General features: G+C 40.5%; 2 protein-coding genes across 2 annotated transcripts; both read right to left on the reverse strand.

The window, feature by feature from the left end:
• Positions 1-996: 996 nt before the first annotated feature.
• Positions 997-2,745, reverse strand: LOC144241294 (olfactory receptor 52P1-like). Its single transcript, XM_077775851.1, has 2 exons — positions 2,739-2,745; positions 997-2,057 (listed from the first exon to the last, which is right to left on the reverse strand). Exons 1-2 carry the CDS (start codon positions 2,743-2,745, stop codon positions 997-999), a joined length of 1,068 nt encoding a protein of 355 aa, XP_077631977.1.
• Positions 2,746-11,904: 9,159 nt separating this feature from the next.
• Positions 11,905-12,855, reverse strand: LOC144241166 (olfactory receptor 52D1-like). Its single transcript, XM_077775651.1, has one exon. It carries the CDS (start codon positions 12,853-12,855, stop codon positions 11,905-11,907), a length of 951 nt encoding a protein of 316 aa, XP_077631777.1.
• Between the last annotated feature and the right edge of the window lie 273 nt (positions 12,856-13,128).

Genomic DNA, 13,128 nt, shown 5'->3' on the forward strand with positions numbered 1-13,128 from the left:
TTCTCAGGGCACCTGTGTGGCTCAGTTGGCTAAGCAGCCAATTCTTGGTTTTGACTCAGGTCATGATCTCACAGTTCGTGAGATGGAGCTCCTTATCAAGCTATGTGCTGACAGCGTGGAGCCTGCTTGGGATTCTCTCTCTCTCTCTCTCTCTCAAAATAAATAAACTTAAAAAAAGATNCTCAGAGCTCAGCAAAAAAATAACCCTCCTGTTACCACAACTCCTCAGGCTAATGGATGTCTCAGACCTGTTCACTCTCTGCTACTTATTTGTCATTTAGAATACTAATCAAAAGACACTGTGCTGAGTGGTTTTGGTTTGGTTTGAATTGTGTTTACATTTGGTGGAGGATTAACTCTCTGAGCATGGCCCTCCTTCCGGACAGGCAAGACTCTTCCTCAATCCTACTGTCCTGTTTCTTCCATTCATAGAAAAGGCACTTCCTAGTCAATCCTCATTTTCTTTTCTCCTGAAGGCTGTGCCCTTTCAAGTTTGAAATGTTCTAGCCCTTGTAATGGAACATATTGGAAACATTTGTTATTATTTCTATAGCAGGCACAACACTCTGGAGAAGTTTAATTCCTTTCCCTCCTGTTAAACTATTGTAAGAGTCTCACATACATAGTGGCCTGTGGTTTTAACTATAGGCATCATTTTTACCGAATCTGCCTCATATATTAGTTGTACAATATAATATTAGTTGTACATATATTAGTCTTACAATATAATGAACAACACTAGAATCTTTCCAGTTTCAAGTTTCATGCAACTTATAATATTCACCATTATATCTACAATAACTGTCTAGAGTAAGAAACAATATCATCTGAATTTAATGAATTCCCACATCTCGTCACAAGACCTGAGCTCCAAAGCTGCCAGGAGTACCTGTTCAGTACGTTGTCCTGGTCACCCACAGAAATTGCCTTACAGAGCTCTGTATTCAAAGGTATCCAGTATAAAACAGATTTTTTAACTAACCAGTAGCAGGATTCTCAGAAGCTTTTCTGACTAAAAGTAATGGTTATAGGCTCCTTCTTCCTGCACCCATATTTGGTCAATTTGTCCCTAAACTCCTTGGTTTTCACTGCATAAATAATAGGGTTGAGCATTGGAGGGACAAGGAAGTAGAGGTTTCCAAGAATGGTGTGTACATGGGGTGGAATTCCCCTACCAAAGCGGTGAGTAAGAAAAGAGAACAGTGAGGGAGTGTATGAGATAAGCATGACACAAATGTGTGTGGTGCAGGTGTTGACTGCTTTGTGGTGGGCTTCCTTAGAAGACAGTCGCAGTACAGCCCGGATGATAAGCACATACGATGATGCAATAGCTGAGATGTCCAGCCCGGCAACCAACAAGGCCACCACCAGACCATATATCCTGTTGATCGTGGTGTCCACACACACCATCTTCACCACAGCCATGTGCTCACAGTAGGTGGTGTGGATGACGTGATGTACATGAAAGGGCATCTTCTGGAGGAAGACAGGCATGGGCAGAATGAAAAGGATGGCTCTCACTAAACTCACTAGGCCAATGAGCCCAATGCGCCTATTGGAAAGGATGGTGGCATAGCGCAGAGGCTCGCAGATGGCCACATAGCGGTCAAAGGCCATGGTCATCAGGATGGCTGACTGCAAGGCAGATATGGAGTGGATGAAGAACATTTGGACCAGACAGCCGACATAGCTGATCTCACTCTGGCCAAACCAGAAGATGCACAGCACCTTGGGAATGGTGGTGGTGGACATGCCCAGGTCTGTGAGGGCCAACATGCAGAGGAGCAGGAACATGGGCTTATGCAGGGAGCGCTCTGTGCAGATGATGAAGATGATGGTGCAGTTCCCAAGGATGGTGATGAAGTACATGGAAGAGAAGGGGATAGAGATCCATCTGTGCTTGTCTTCCATCCCAGGAATGCCTTGGAGAATGAAGAAAGATGGATGACCCAGGGAGGCATTGCAAACAGTCATGGTGATGCTTTGGGGACATACCTGAGAAGCACAGTAAAAACAAACAAACAAACAAACAAACAAACAAACACAACTCCATGAGCCTTAAGTTTCAAAAGACTCAAGGGTATGAAAATGGAAAACAAAAGGTGGAATACGTAGACACTCAAAAATGATTCTGGAATCAGGCTAATATATGTCATGTAGTATAGTACAATGCTATAGTGTTAGAGCTATAATAATGTGGTGTAACCACATTAACATCTGACAAATACATATTTCACTTTGATGTTTCATTAATGATGAACTGAATCATTATTCACACACAAGCCATTGTATTCATCAAAATATATTATGTATAGGTTTGCATGTGTATCCATTTAAAGAATGCAACCTAAAGTCTGTGAGACAAACATGGATAGAAATACCAAGAACTATGACAGAGTATTCAAAACCACTCTCAGTCCACCTAAGATGAAACAGGTCAACAAAAGAGAGCTGTTCAGTGAGGACCAAAAATGAATCAGGTGACAGGGCTCTGGGCATCTGAGGATGGAGCTGTGAAGCCACCTCACCTGGAACCACTTACCAGAATAGGAGGCAGTCAGAGTGTGGGAAGCTGGTCCTGGACACCTTCTTCATGTGTGTGTGTGTGAGAGTATGTGCAGAGTATGTGCAGCTGTACGTAGCTATGTACGTAGCTATGTCTACACATACATCCATGGGGTTCCTGGGGAACACACTCTGTGCCCTACATGTCTCCACTTCTCACTCTCGGTACCCACAATCCATGATATGGCCCTTTATCTAACCTAAGGAAAGGTCCCCCTGGGTGCCTAGAATTAGCTCTTTGGTACTCCCTCCTTCCCCCAAGGCATACTCTCAAGGCACCACTGCTATGTGTATAAACTTGACCCTGGAGGTTTCCCTAAGCTCCCAGGAGATGAGGCTGGTTGACCCTAGCAGTCTGAGCATGTCCAGTCTTTGGCAGTCCTGGAGGAGCTTCAGAGGGCTGGATTCTAAATTGTGATGTCTAAATGGTAGTGCAAGTTCTGCCTCAGGCAGGCCTTGTAGGGAGACTTGGTCAACGTCAGGTGTCAGCAAGAGGGAAACAGTGGCTGAGGGAAGGAGTGGCAGAATGAAGGGCCTGGCCAGTCAATACATCAACAGAAAGGATCATCAACCAAAGCAGGCGAGCACGGAGGTGCCTGCTCAGTCACATCCACACAGCTTCCTCTGCCATAAGCTGTGCTCTAGCACCCTGGTGACATTATGGGCTCAGTCATTCTTTCCTCACTGTCCCAGCGAGAGCCTGATGGATGATAGTGACAGGGAGCAACCAGAAACAATCCTTTCTTCCTCGCCCTGCTTTCTCACTTTTACATCCAGGGTCCTGTGAATTCCCTGCATAGAACTTCTAAAGAATCTCTTCTTGTAGAGTGCCTTATCAAGTGCTGCACAGAGTCCTCGTCTTCTCAGTCACAACTTTTAAGCTTGCTCTTTGGATAATCACACTACTCATGGAGAATGGTGCTGGTCTGATTTCTTCCAAAATCCTTTATCTTGGTCACTAGCATCAAGTTTGGCATTAGTGGGCAGATTAAAAGTGTCAAATATATGAATAAGTTAGTGAATAAGCAAACAACATAAGTTCTTTTGGAAGATGCCTGGGTAGCTCAGTCAGTTCAACATCTGACTTCAGCTCAGGTCATGATCCCACAGTTCATGAGTTCGAGCCCCTGCATTGGGCTCTGTCCTGATAGTTCAGAACCTGGAGGCTGCTTCAGATTCTGTGCCTTCCTCTCTGTCTCTGCCCCTCTCCTACTCATTCACTATGTCTCTCTCTCTCAAAAAAGGAATAAACAATACAAATTTTTAAAATTCTTTTAAGTATGAACTAATTATGTATCCTAGCTTATGAGATCTTACATGGTTTTGTTTACTTGTGTTAATAAAAACCAAAACCCAACAATATTTGAAGGCCATACCTTCTCTACCAATGAATTCATAAAATCAAGGCTAATCCAAACAAATTTCAATGATTCATTATTAGAATCTTGAAAAAATAATTCTGAAATTAAGTGAAACAACAAATATTTGAAAATGATATAACCATGGACCCCTACCATACTAGAATTAAAAGGTATTATAAAATGTTGCAAAAAATGAAGGTAATTACAGATATAGACAGCTTATTTTAGCAGAATAGCATCAATACAAATGCCCACATACATGGAGAAAAGATAAATAATAAATAATATAATTACATAGAAATAAATAAATCTGTATATCTCACATCACTCAGGATGCATGATGCACAACCTGGAAGCTTTCAATTCCTGGATGGTAATCTCTAAATCCCTAGAATGTCCTGTCTTACAGAAGTGTCTTCAATTTGCCTGGGAGCTTTGGCCACTGGACAGTCTATTAGTGTGATTGACAATTGGGGCGTTGGCTCACATCATGTCAGTTCTGACCACAACAAGAACTGAAGACTAAAGGTATAGCTTGACTTTCTGGAGGGACGGGAGAATAAAAGTCACCATGTGAGCAGTATGTAATCAAGCCCCAACAACAATTCTGGACACCAAAAGACCAAATGAACATCTCTGGTTGGCATAACACTGTGTAGTAACAAATGGTGACCAAGAGTAGCTAGCACCCATCCATGACTCCACAGGGAGAAGACAACCAAAAACTTCAAGGTTTGAACCCTTCCTGGACTCTGCTCAATGCACCTCCTACTTCTGCTATTTTAATCTTTATCTTTTTGTTATAATAAAACTTTAAATCTGAGTTTAGTCCTTTTTTGAACTTTGTAAATTTGTCTAGTACATTATTGAATGCAATGGTGATTGTGATGACCCCCAAGTTTATAGCCAGCTATAAAATGGTGGAGGTCCTGGGGACCCCTGAGTTCATTGGAAGTGTCCAAAGTAAGGGTGGTCTTATGAAGACTTTTCTCTCAAAACTTACAGTTTGGACAATGGAAGGTAACTATAAGCACTGGGTAGAGATGAGTTTTCTTAGTTTTATTAGATTGTTACTAATCATATAGAAAATTGTTTAAGTTAGATGTTGTTCCAGCTTGATTACTGTGTTGTATAGCAAATCACTCCATACTTAGTAGCTTAAACCAACATCATTTTGCTCACAACTGTGGAATTTAGTCAGTGCTCAGAAAAGATAGCTTGTTTCTCTTCCTCTAGGATCTGGTGGGGACATCCTGAATCCTGGCTGTACTTAACATCAGAGAAGGGACTGGAGTCATCTGACTACTGGCTTACTCCAGGGTCTGGGGCTGGGCTGGAAGAATTTAATAGCAAAAGGCTGGAACAGCCAAGAATCCTCATTAATCTCTCTTCATCCCTAGATGATATCATGACAATTTCAAGAAAATTGGAATACTTACATGTGAATGAAAGAAAAGAAAGAACCAGAAGGAGGGGAGAAGGAGGGCAAAGGTGAAGGGGCAGTGGGGAGGAGAAGACAAGCCTGTTTTTCTGTCCACAACCTGGCTTCAGAAGTAAATAATACTCTGTCATTTCCAACACATTCTTATCACTGAAAATGAGTTACTAAAGCCAGCCCATATTTAGGTGGAGGGAACATAGCTTGTGTCTCTCATTGGAGTGTCAAGATCATTTCATAAGAAGAGCATGCAAAATGGGATACATTGGTGTAATTATGTTTTTATCATATGCCATGGACATCATTGAATTTAAATTTTTTTCTAAGGCAATTGGATACATAGTTATGAATATTTAGATATATGTAAATATATCAGAGATTCTGATATTCCCAATCCTGAGTCAAACCATTTCCCTGATTCTTTTGTTTATTAAAGTATGACTGACATGCAATCTAAGGGTTGATGGGGGGGCAGGGGAGAAGGGAAAATGGGTGATGGGCATTGAGGAGGGCACTTGTTGGGATGAGCACTAGGTATTGTATGTAATCAATGAATCACAGGAATCCAAAACCAAGAATGTACTATATGTTAGCCAACTTGACAGTAAATTATATTTTTTAAAAAGTATAATTAACATACAATTAACATACAATGTTATACAATATATAACAAGTTACACAATATATAACAATGTTATACAATATATAATATTGTATGTGTAGGTGTACAATATAATGATTCAACAATTCTATACATTTCTCAGTGCTTATCAAGATAAGTGTACTCTTAATCCTCTTTATCTCTTTCACCCTTACCCCACCACTTCCCCACTAGAAACCACCAGCTTTTTCTCTGTATTTAAAAGCATGTGTTTTTTTAAACGTCACTTTGTTCATTTATTTTTCTTTCTTAGATTCCACATATGAGTAAAATCATGTAGTATTTGTCTTTTTCTGATTGACTTATTTCACTTAGCATAATACTCTGTAGATCCATCCATGTTGTTGCAAATCGCAAGATTTCATTCCTTTTTATGACTAAGTAATATTTCATTATATATATTATATAATATGTAATATATATGTAATATAATATATAATATATATAACATATATATATCTTCTTTATCTATTCATCTATGGATGAAAATTTGGGTTGCCCCCATAACTTGGCTAAAGTAATTAATGCTGCAATAAACATTTTCAAATTAGTTTTTTTTGTTTTTTAAGGGGTAAATATCCAGTAGTGGAATTACTATCTTTCTTTTTGATTTAGTGGGGATTTTTAGGAGGAGGAGGTAACTACCCAGTAGTGGAATTAATGAATTATATGGTGCTTCTATTTTTAATTTTTTGAGGAATGTCTATACTGTATGACACCATGCTACACCACTTTGCATTCTCACCAACAGAGAAAGAGGGTTCCTTTTTGTCCACAGCCTGGCCAAAACTTAATATTTCCTGTGCTTTTTATTTTAGCCATTCTGACAGGTATGAGCCAATATGTCCTTGTAGTTTTGATTTGCATTTTTCTGATGAGTGATGTGGAACATCTTTTCATGTTATCTGTTGTCTATGTGGAAGACTTCTTTGGCAAAATGTCTATTCACGACCTCTGCTTATTTTAATTGAATTATTTCCTTTTTTGGTGTTGAGCTGTTGTGAAAAATAATCCTACTGACCCAATCAAAGAAGGGATGCAGAAACTTGGAGTACAGTGAAGTGAGGCTTTGAGCAAAGTTCTTGCAAGAGTGGGTGCCTGATGGACAGGAACACTCAGGGAGGTTATAGCAGGCAACTAATCTCCTAGCATGAAGTCGCTCCCCTGATTCCTCTTTGGCTGAGTACTACAGAGTTTACAGCCTTACCCAGAAGTCACCTATGCCTATGTAAAGCCAAAAAGTAGTCTGATTGGGACAAATTTACATTCTTTGAGGTGACACAGAGACTTCAGTTCTTTGGTGCATGTTCATTGCAAAGCCTACCTAAAGGAGAGGGGATGAAAAATCAGGAAGTGAAGTGTCTAAAGGTTTGGGACTCCATTGTGGGAAGAGGAGGGGTTTGTATGTATTTCCAATAGTTCGTAAACCTATTGTTAACTAGATAGCACAGCTTTTATTTGGCATTTCTGAGAATCATCTCACTTACTTTTTACAACTGTATAAGTTCTTTACATAATCAAGGAAGTGAAAGACCTGCACTCTGAAAACTATACAAAATTGATGAAAAGAATTGAAGATAACACAAATGGAAAAATATTCCATACTCATGGATTAGAAGAATTAATATTGTTAAAATGTCCATATGACCCCAAGAAATCTGCAATTTAGTACAATCCATATCAAAATACCAACATTTTTTCACAGAACTAGAATAAATAATCCTAAAATTCGTATGGAACCACAAAAGACACTGAATCACTAATGTAATCTTCAGGATAGATTACAAATCTGTAATAATCAAAACATTATGGTACTGGCACAAAAAAATAGACACATAGATCAATAGAACATAATAGAGAGTCCAGAAATAAACCCATGCTTATATTGTAGTAGAGGTAGAGCCCCTCCCTAAGGAATGTGATGGAGGCCTTCTCAGAACAAAGAAAGGCAAAGTGGCCCAATCAACTCCATACACATATGCCTAGCTCTAACACGACTCTGTAACTTAGACTGTGTCTAATCAGATTATATGTTTCACCATATATGGGAGACAAAGTAGAGATTGCATAAAAGGCTATGCCCTGCTGTGCTTGGTGCTCAGGCTTTTAGGTTTTATCTCTCTGAATCCATGCTAGAGTGAATAAAGCTGCTTCCTGGGAAGAAAGGCCTCAGTGTCCCGTCCCTCTGTGCAAGAATCCTTCTGCAATATGGTCACTCAATCTACAATAATGGAAGCAAGAATACATGATGAGCTAAAGACAGTATCTTCAACAAATAAGAAAACTGGATAGCTACACGCTAAAGAATGAAAATAGGACCATCCTCTTACACCATACACAAACTAAATTCAAGATGGTTTAAAGACCTAAATATTAGGGGAGTCTGGGTGGTTCAGTCGGTTGAGCATCTGACTTCAGCTCAGGTCCATGATCTCACAGTTTGTGAGTTTGAACCCCACATTGGACTCTGTGCCTACACCTCAGAGCCCGGAGCCTGCGTTGTGTTCTGTCTCCTTCTCTCTCTGCCCCTCCCCCACTTGTACTAGCTCTCTCTCAAAAACAAATAATAAAACATTTTAAAAAGTCCTATATATGAGACCTGAAACCATAAAACTCCTAGAAGATCATATATGATGAGGCTTTGGAATGATGGTGGGGTTCATGGGGTTTGGCACTGACGACCAAGAAAGAATTCTTGAAGACATCTTTGGTGCAAAAAGATGATTTTATTAACATACAGCGACAGGACACATGGGCAGGAAGAGTTGCAGTGGGTTGTGTAGAATGACCGGTTATATACTCTGGACTTGGGGAGAAGTTTCCAAAGAGCTTTTTATAGGCTGAAGACTCACAGATTACTGAAGGCCTGACTATTGTCAAGCTGTTTGTTTTTCCCTCTAGTATTAACATTAAGACAGTGAGGAGGTCCTGGAGAAATGTTAAACTCTGTATTTGCCTCAAGTATTTGTCAGTGGGCTACAGGTATAAAGATACTTAATTTCACCTGCTATTTCCTTCTTGCCTTTGTTACCCATATCACTCTGGAGGAGTGATGTGGGGCTCCAGGAAACTGAGTCTGTAGGGTTTGGAGATTAGACTATTGATATGATTTCCTTTTTCTTATAATTTACTAAGATATTTGTAAACTGATGGAGACTCTATCAGTTTAGCCATTTGTTTTCTGTCCTTTCCTTTGTCTTTGGGCAGCCAGGAATGCCTGAGGAATGTCATACATATCCCACCTGGGGTGGGGAGTGTGCTAGCTTGCATTTTGCCCTCAGCTTGCCTTATGGTCCCTCATCACATAAGCACTAATTTCTCTGACGTAGATAGTAGAAACATTTTTCTAGATATGTATCCTCAGTGAAGGGAAGCAAATGCAAAAATAAGCAAGTGGGACTACTGTGGAGTTATCTCTAAAAGATGTATTGTAAGCCCTGGGAAGGAGAATGGGGTAATAGCTGAAACATCAGAGATGCTCTGGTCTCAAGGCTGTCGAACGCGATAGCACTATGAGAACAGAGTCCCATGGTCCCCCAGGAGCCAGTTAAGAAACAGACCCGCTGTAATTGCCTGGCAGTCCTTGAAACTGCACATCTTCCTTGCATTCTTTCACGTAAACACTGATGTGTGTCTGGTTGATATCTGGATGGTCTTTGTGTTTTCTTTCCCTGCTTTGACATTCTTTGATGCCTATATCTGACAAAACATAAAATAAAGACTGTGCAGACCCCAGCTGCTGCTGTTCTCTCACAGAGGCAGTCTGCCTGTCAGCTCAGTCTAGTGTCTGAGAACTTTTTCTTGAGTGTCCGGCAACAGACGACATCAATCCAAAATCTTCTGCACAGCAAAGGAGATCATCAACCAAAAAAAAGACAATCTACTGAATAGGGGAAGAGATTTGCAAATGATGTACCCAATAAGGGGTTAATATCCTTGTTTTTTTTTAAATAATATAGCACAAACACAATTACAAACCCACTAAGAATTTGTGATGGCTAATTTTATATGTCAATTTGAGCTAAGGGATGCCTCAATAGCTAGTCAAACACTACCTGTGGGTATGTCTGTGAGAGTGTTTCAGAGGTGGGGGTCATTTAAACTAGTGGACTAAGTAAAGATAATAGTCAGCAATGTGGGTGGGCAACATCCAATCCAGTGAGGGCCTTAATAGAACAAAAAAGCAGAGAAACGGTGAATTTGCTCTCTTTGCTTGATTTGGGACATTGGTTTTCTACCCTTGAACATCAACATTCCTTGATCTCAGGTCTCAGATCTCATACTGAGCCTCACACATTGCCTCCTTGGTTTTCAAGACTTCAGTCTCAGACTGAATTACACCACTGGCTTTTCTGGGTTTCTGCTTTACAGACAGCAGATTGTGGGATATCACAACCTCTAAAATTGTATGAACCAATTTTTTTAGGTAGACTTCATGCCCAGCATGGAACCTAATGTAAGACTTGAACTTATGACCCCAAGATCAAGATCTGAGCTGAGATCAAGAGTCAGATGTTCAACTGACTGAGTCCCCCAGGTGCCCCAGTATTTTTAACTTAACTTCTTCACTCCCTACAGTATGAGTTTCCTAAAGTCACTCACTGTGCCTTATGCACCTGTGAAATTCAATGCCCATTATACCTAGTACATAATTGATCCCACAATAAATCTCTTTTATCATCTATCTATCTATCTATCTATCTATCTATCTATCTATCTATCTATCTTATTTATCTATCATCTACCTCTGTTATCAGCTATCATCTATCTACCTCCTATTGGTCCTGTTTCCCTGGAAAACCTGACTAATATAAAATTCTATGGAGAAGCCTTGCTCAATGTTCTAATATAAGCTGCACAAAGGTTAGCCATTGGAGGAAATTTTGACGTGTACAAGATTTTTCATTTGTTACCCACCTAAAACAAAAAAGTAACAAACCTCAGCTCCTAGGGAAGGTAAGCCTGTGCTAGAGCATGAAGGCCAGCAGTTTGGAGAGAGGTATTTGTCAAGCCTGAGTAACCTGGGTTACCCTGGCGAGCATCAGCAGGAAACTCTGTGTCCTGGGAATTCAAAGAATTATTGACTAAATGAGGTAAACAAAAGTTAAGACTACCTCTCCATAGCGGTCCACAAAATAATTGACATGTAAAGCTCATCACTCAGAGAGTATGGAGGGGGGAATGCAAAGGTCGTCAGACTTGAAGTGAATATATTAGCTACAAAGTGTCATTTTTTAAGCAATTCTTTGAGAAACTTACGCTGTAGCTTCCCTTTTAATACATGTGCTTCCAGACTTTATAACTCAGTCAGCAGTCATCTCCTTCTGTTTAAATCTAATGCCGGATACAGAGGATCCTGGGCTGCCATGGCCATCTCTGGTCTCAGGTTGACACTCTTACTACAAACACTCTTGGTCTAAGAAAGTGCTGGCAATCAATCAATCAATCAATCAATGTGTGTGCGTATGTGTGCACGCGCATGTGTGTGTTATTCTCAATTTCTTGAAGATATAAGTAAGCAAATCTTTTTTTATCATGTTTGCTATTTCCAGCCCTGAGTTTTCTGTACATAGAGCAACTTACTGGCTCTTACTATCAAAAGTACTACAATGTCTCCTGACAATTCCTAGGAAGATTCAAAGCCTACAGGCCCATTAACAAGCCACATCATAGCCTTACAGGATAATAGTTTTCTTTAGATTTAGCAGGTATGAATGTATTGTTCTAAATACTTCAAGAACTGTCAGATAATACATGATACTGGTTTGCTAGAATTAGCAGAAACAGAAACCTCTAGTCCAAGGATAAGATGTACTAGAGAAGGTGAGAGACTAATTATAACTTTTCCCATCGGCCCTTGGGATATGTATAGAGTCTAGCTACCTCCTTCCCATAAAAAAAACAAATATTCTTAGGCGGATTTGTTTGGTATTAATGCCATAGACCAGGGGGTTAAGAACAGGGGGCACGAGGAGATAGAGATTTGCAAATATGATGTGGACATGAGGAGGTACTTGGTGGCCAAAGCGGTGGGTGAAAAATGAAAAGAAAGCAGGCACATAGAAAATCAGAATCACACAAATGTGGGCCCCACAAGTGCTAAATGCTCGGAATCGGGCATCCTTGGAGGGCAGGCGCAGCACAGCCTGCAGGATCAAGGAGTAGGAGGCGGCGATGAGGACCACATCCATGCCAGTGACTGAAAGGGCCACAGTGAGACCATAAACGGTGTTGGGCTTGATGCTGGCACAGGCCAGCTTGGCAATGCCCATGTGCTCACAGTAAGTGTGAGGGATGATGTGATGTCCACAGAAGGGTAAGCGTTTGATGAGGATGACAAAGGGGAAAACAAAGAGAAGACCACGGACCACACATGCCAGACCAATCTTCCCAATCACCATGGCATTGAGGATGGATGTATAATGAAGCGGACGGCAGATAGCCACATAGCGGTCAAAAGCCATGGCCAGTAGAACAGCTGACTCTGTGGCAAAGATGGTGTGAACAAAAAACATCTGGGTGAGGCAGCCATGGTAGGAAATTATGTGGGACTTAAACCAAAATATTGTTAGCATTTTGGGCAATGTGGTCGAACAGAGAACCAGGTCAGTGATAGAAAGCAGGCACAAGAAGAGGTACATTGGTTTATGCAGAGTTCTATCTGTCATGATGATGTAGAGGATGGTGCCATTGCCAACCAGAGCAAGGATATACATAGAGCAGAAGGGGATGGCCGCCCACACATGCTGGTCTTGCATCCCGGGGATTCCAAGTAGAATAAATGTGGGAGGATGGAAGGCAGTGTCATTGATGACAGATGCAGACAGCATAATGAGGAAGAGTACACAAGGCTTTATCTTCCTAAAATTGGTTAGAAAATGAAATCAAGTCATCCTAGATGTCATTTATTCCTCCCACATATTCATTCAATTTCTTGCATCTCTTTCATTTACACCAATTCTGCTCCAATTCGTGCCTTCCTCATTTCTTTCCTAGGGTATTAAAATAGCTTTATAAGTAATACGCTTACTTCTAGGATTGTCATCTTCCAGTGAAACCTCTACATTGCTGTAGAAATATTCTATCATGTGAAAATAATCAAC

Source organism: Crocuta crocuta, unplaced genomic scaffold (assembly GCF_008692635.1).
Source record: "Crocuta crocuta isolate KB4526 unplaced genomic scaffold, BGI_CrCroc_1.0 scaffold504, whole genome shotgun sequence".
Classification (NCBI taxonomy): Eukaryota; Metazoa; Chordata; class Mammalia; order Carnivora; family Hyaenidae; genus Crocuta; species Crocuta crocuta.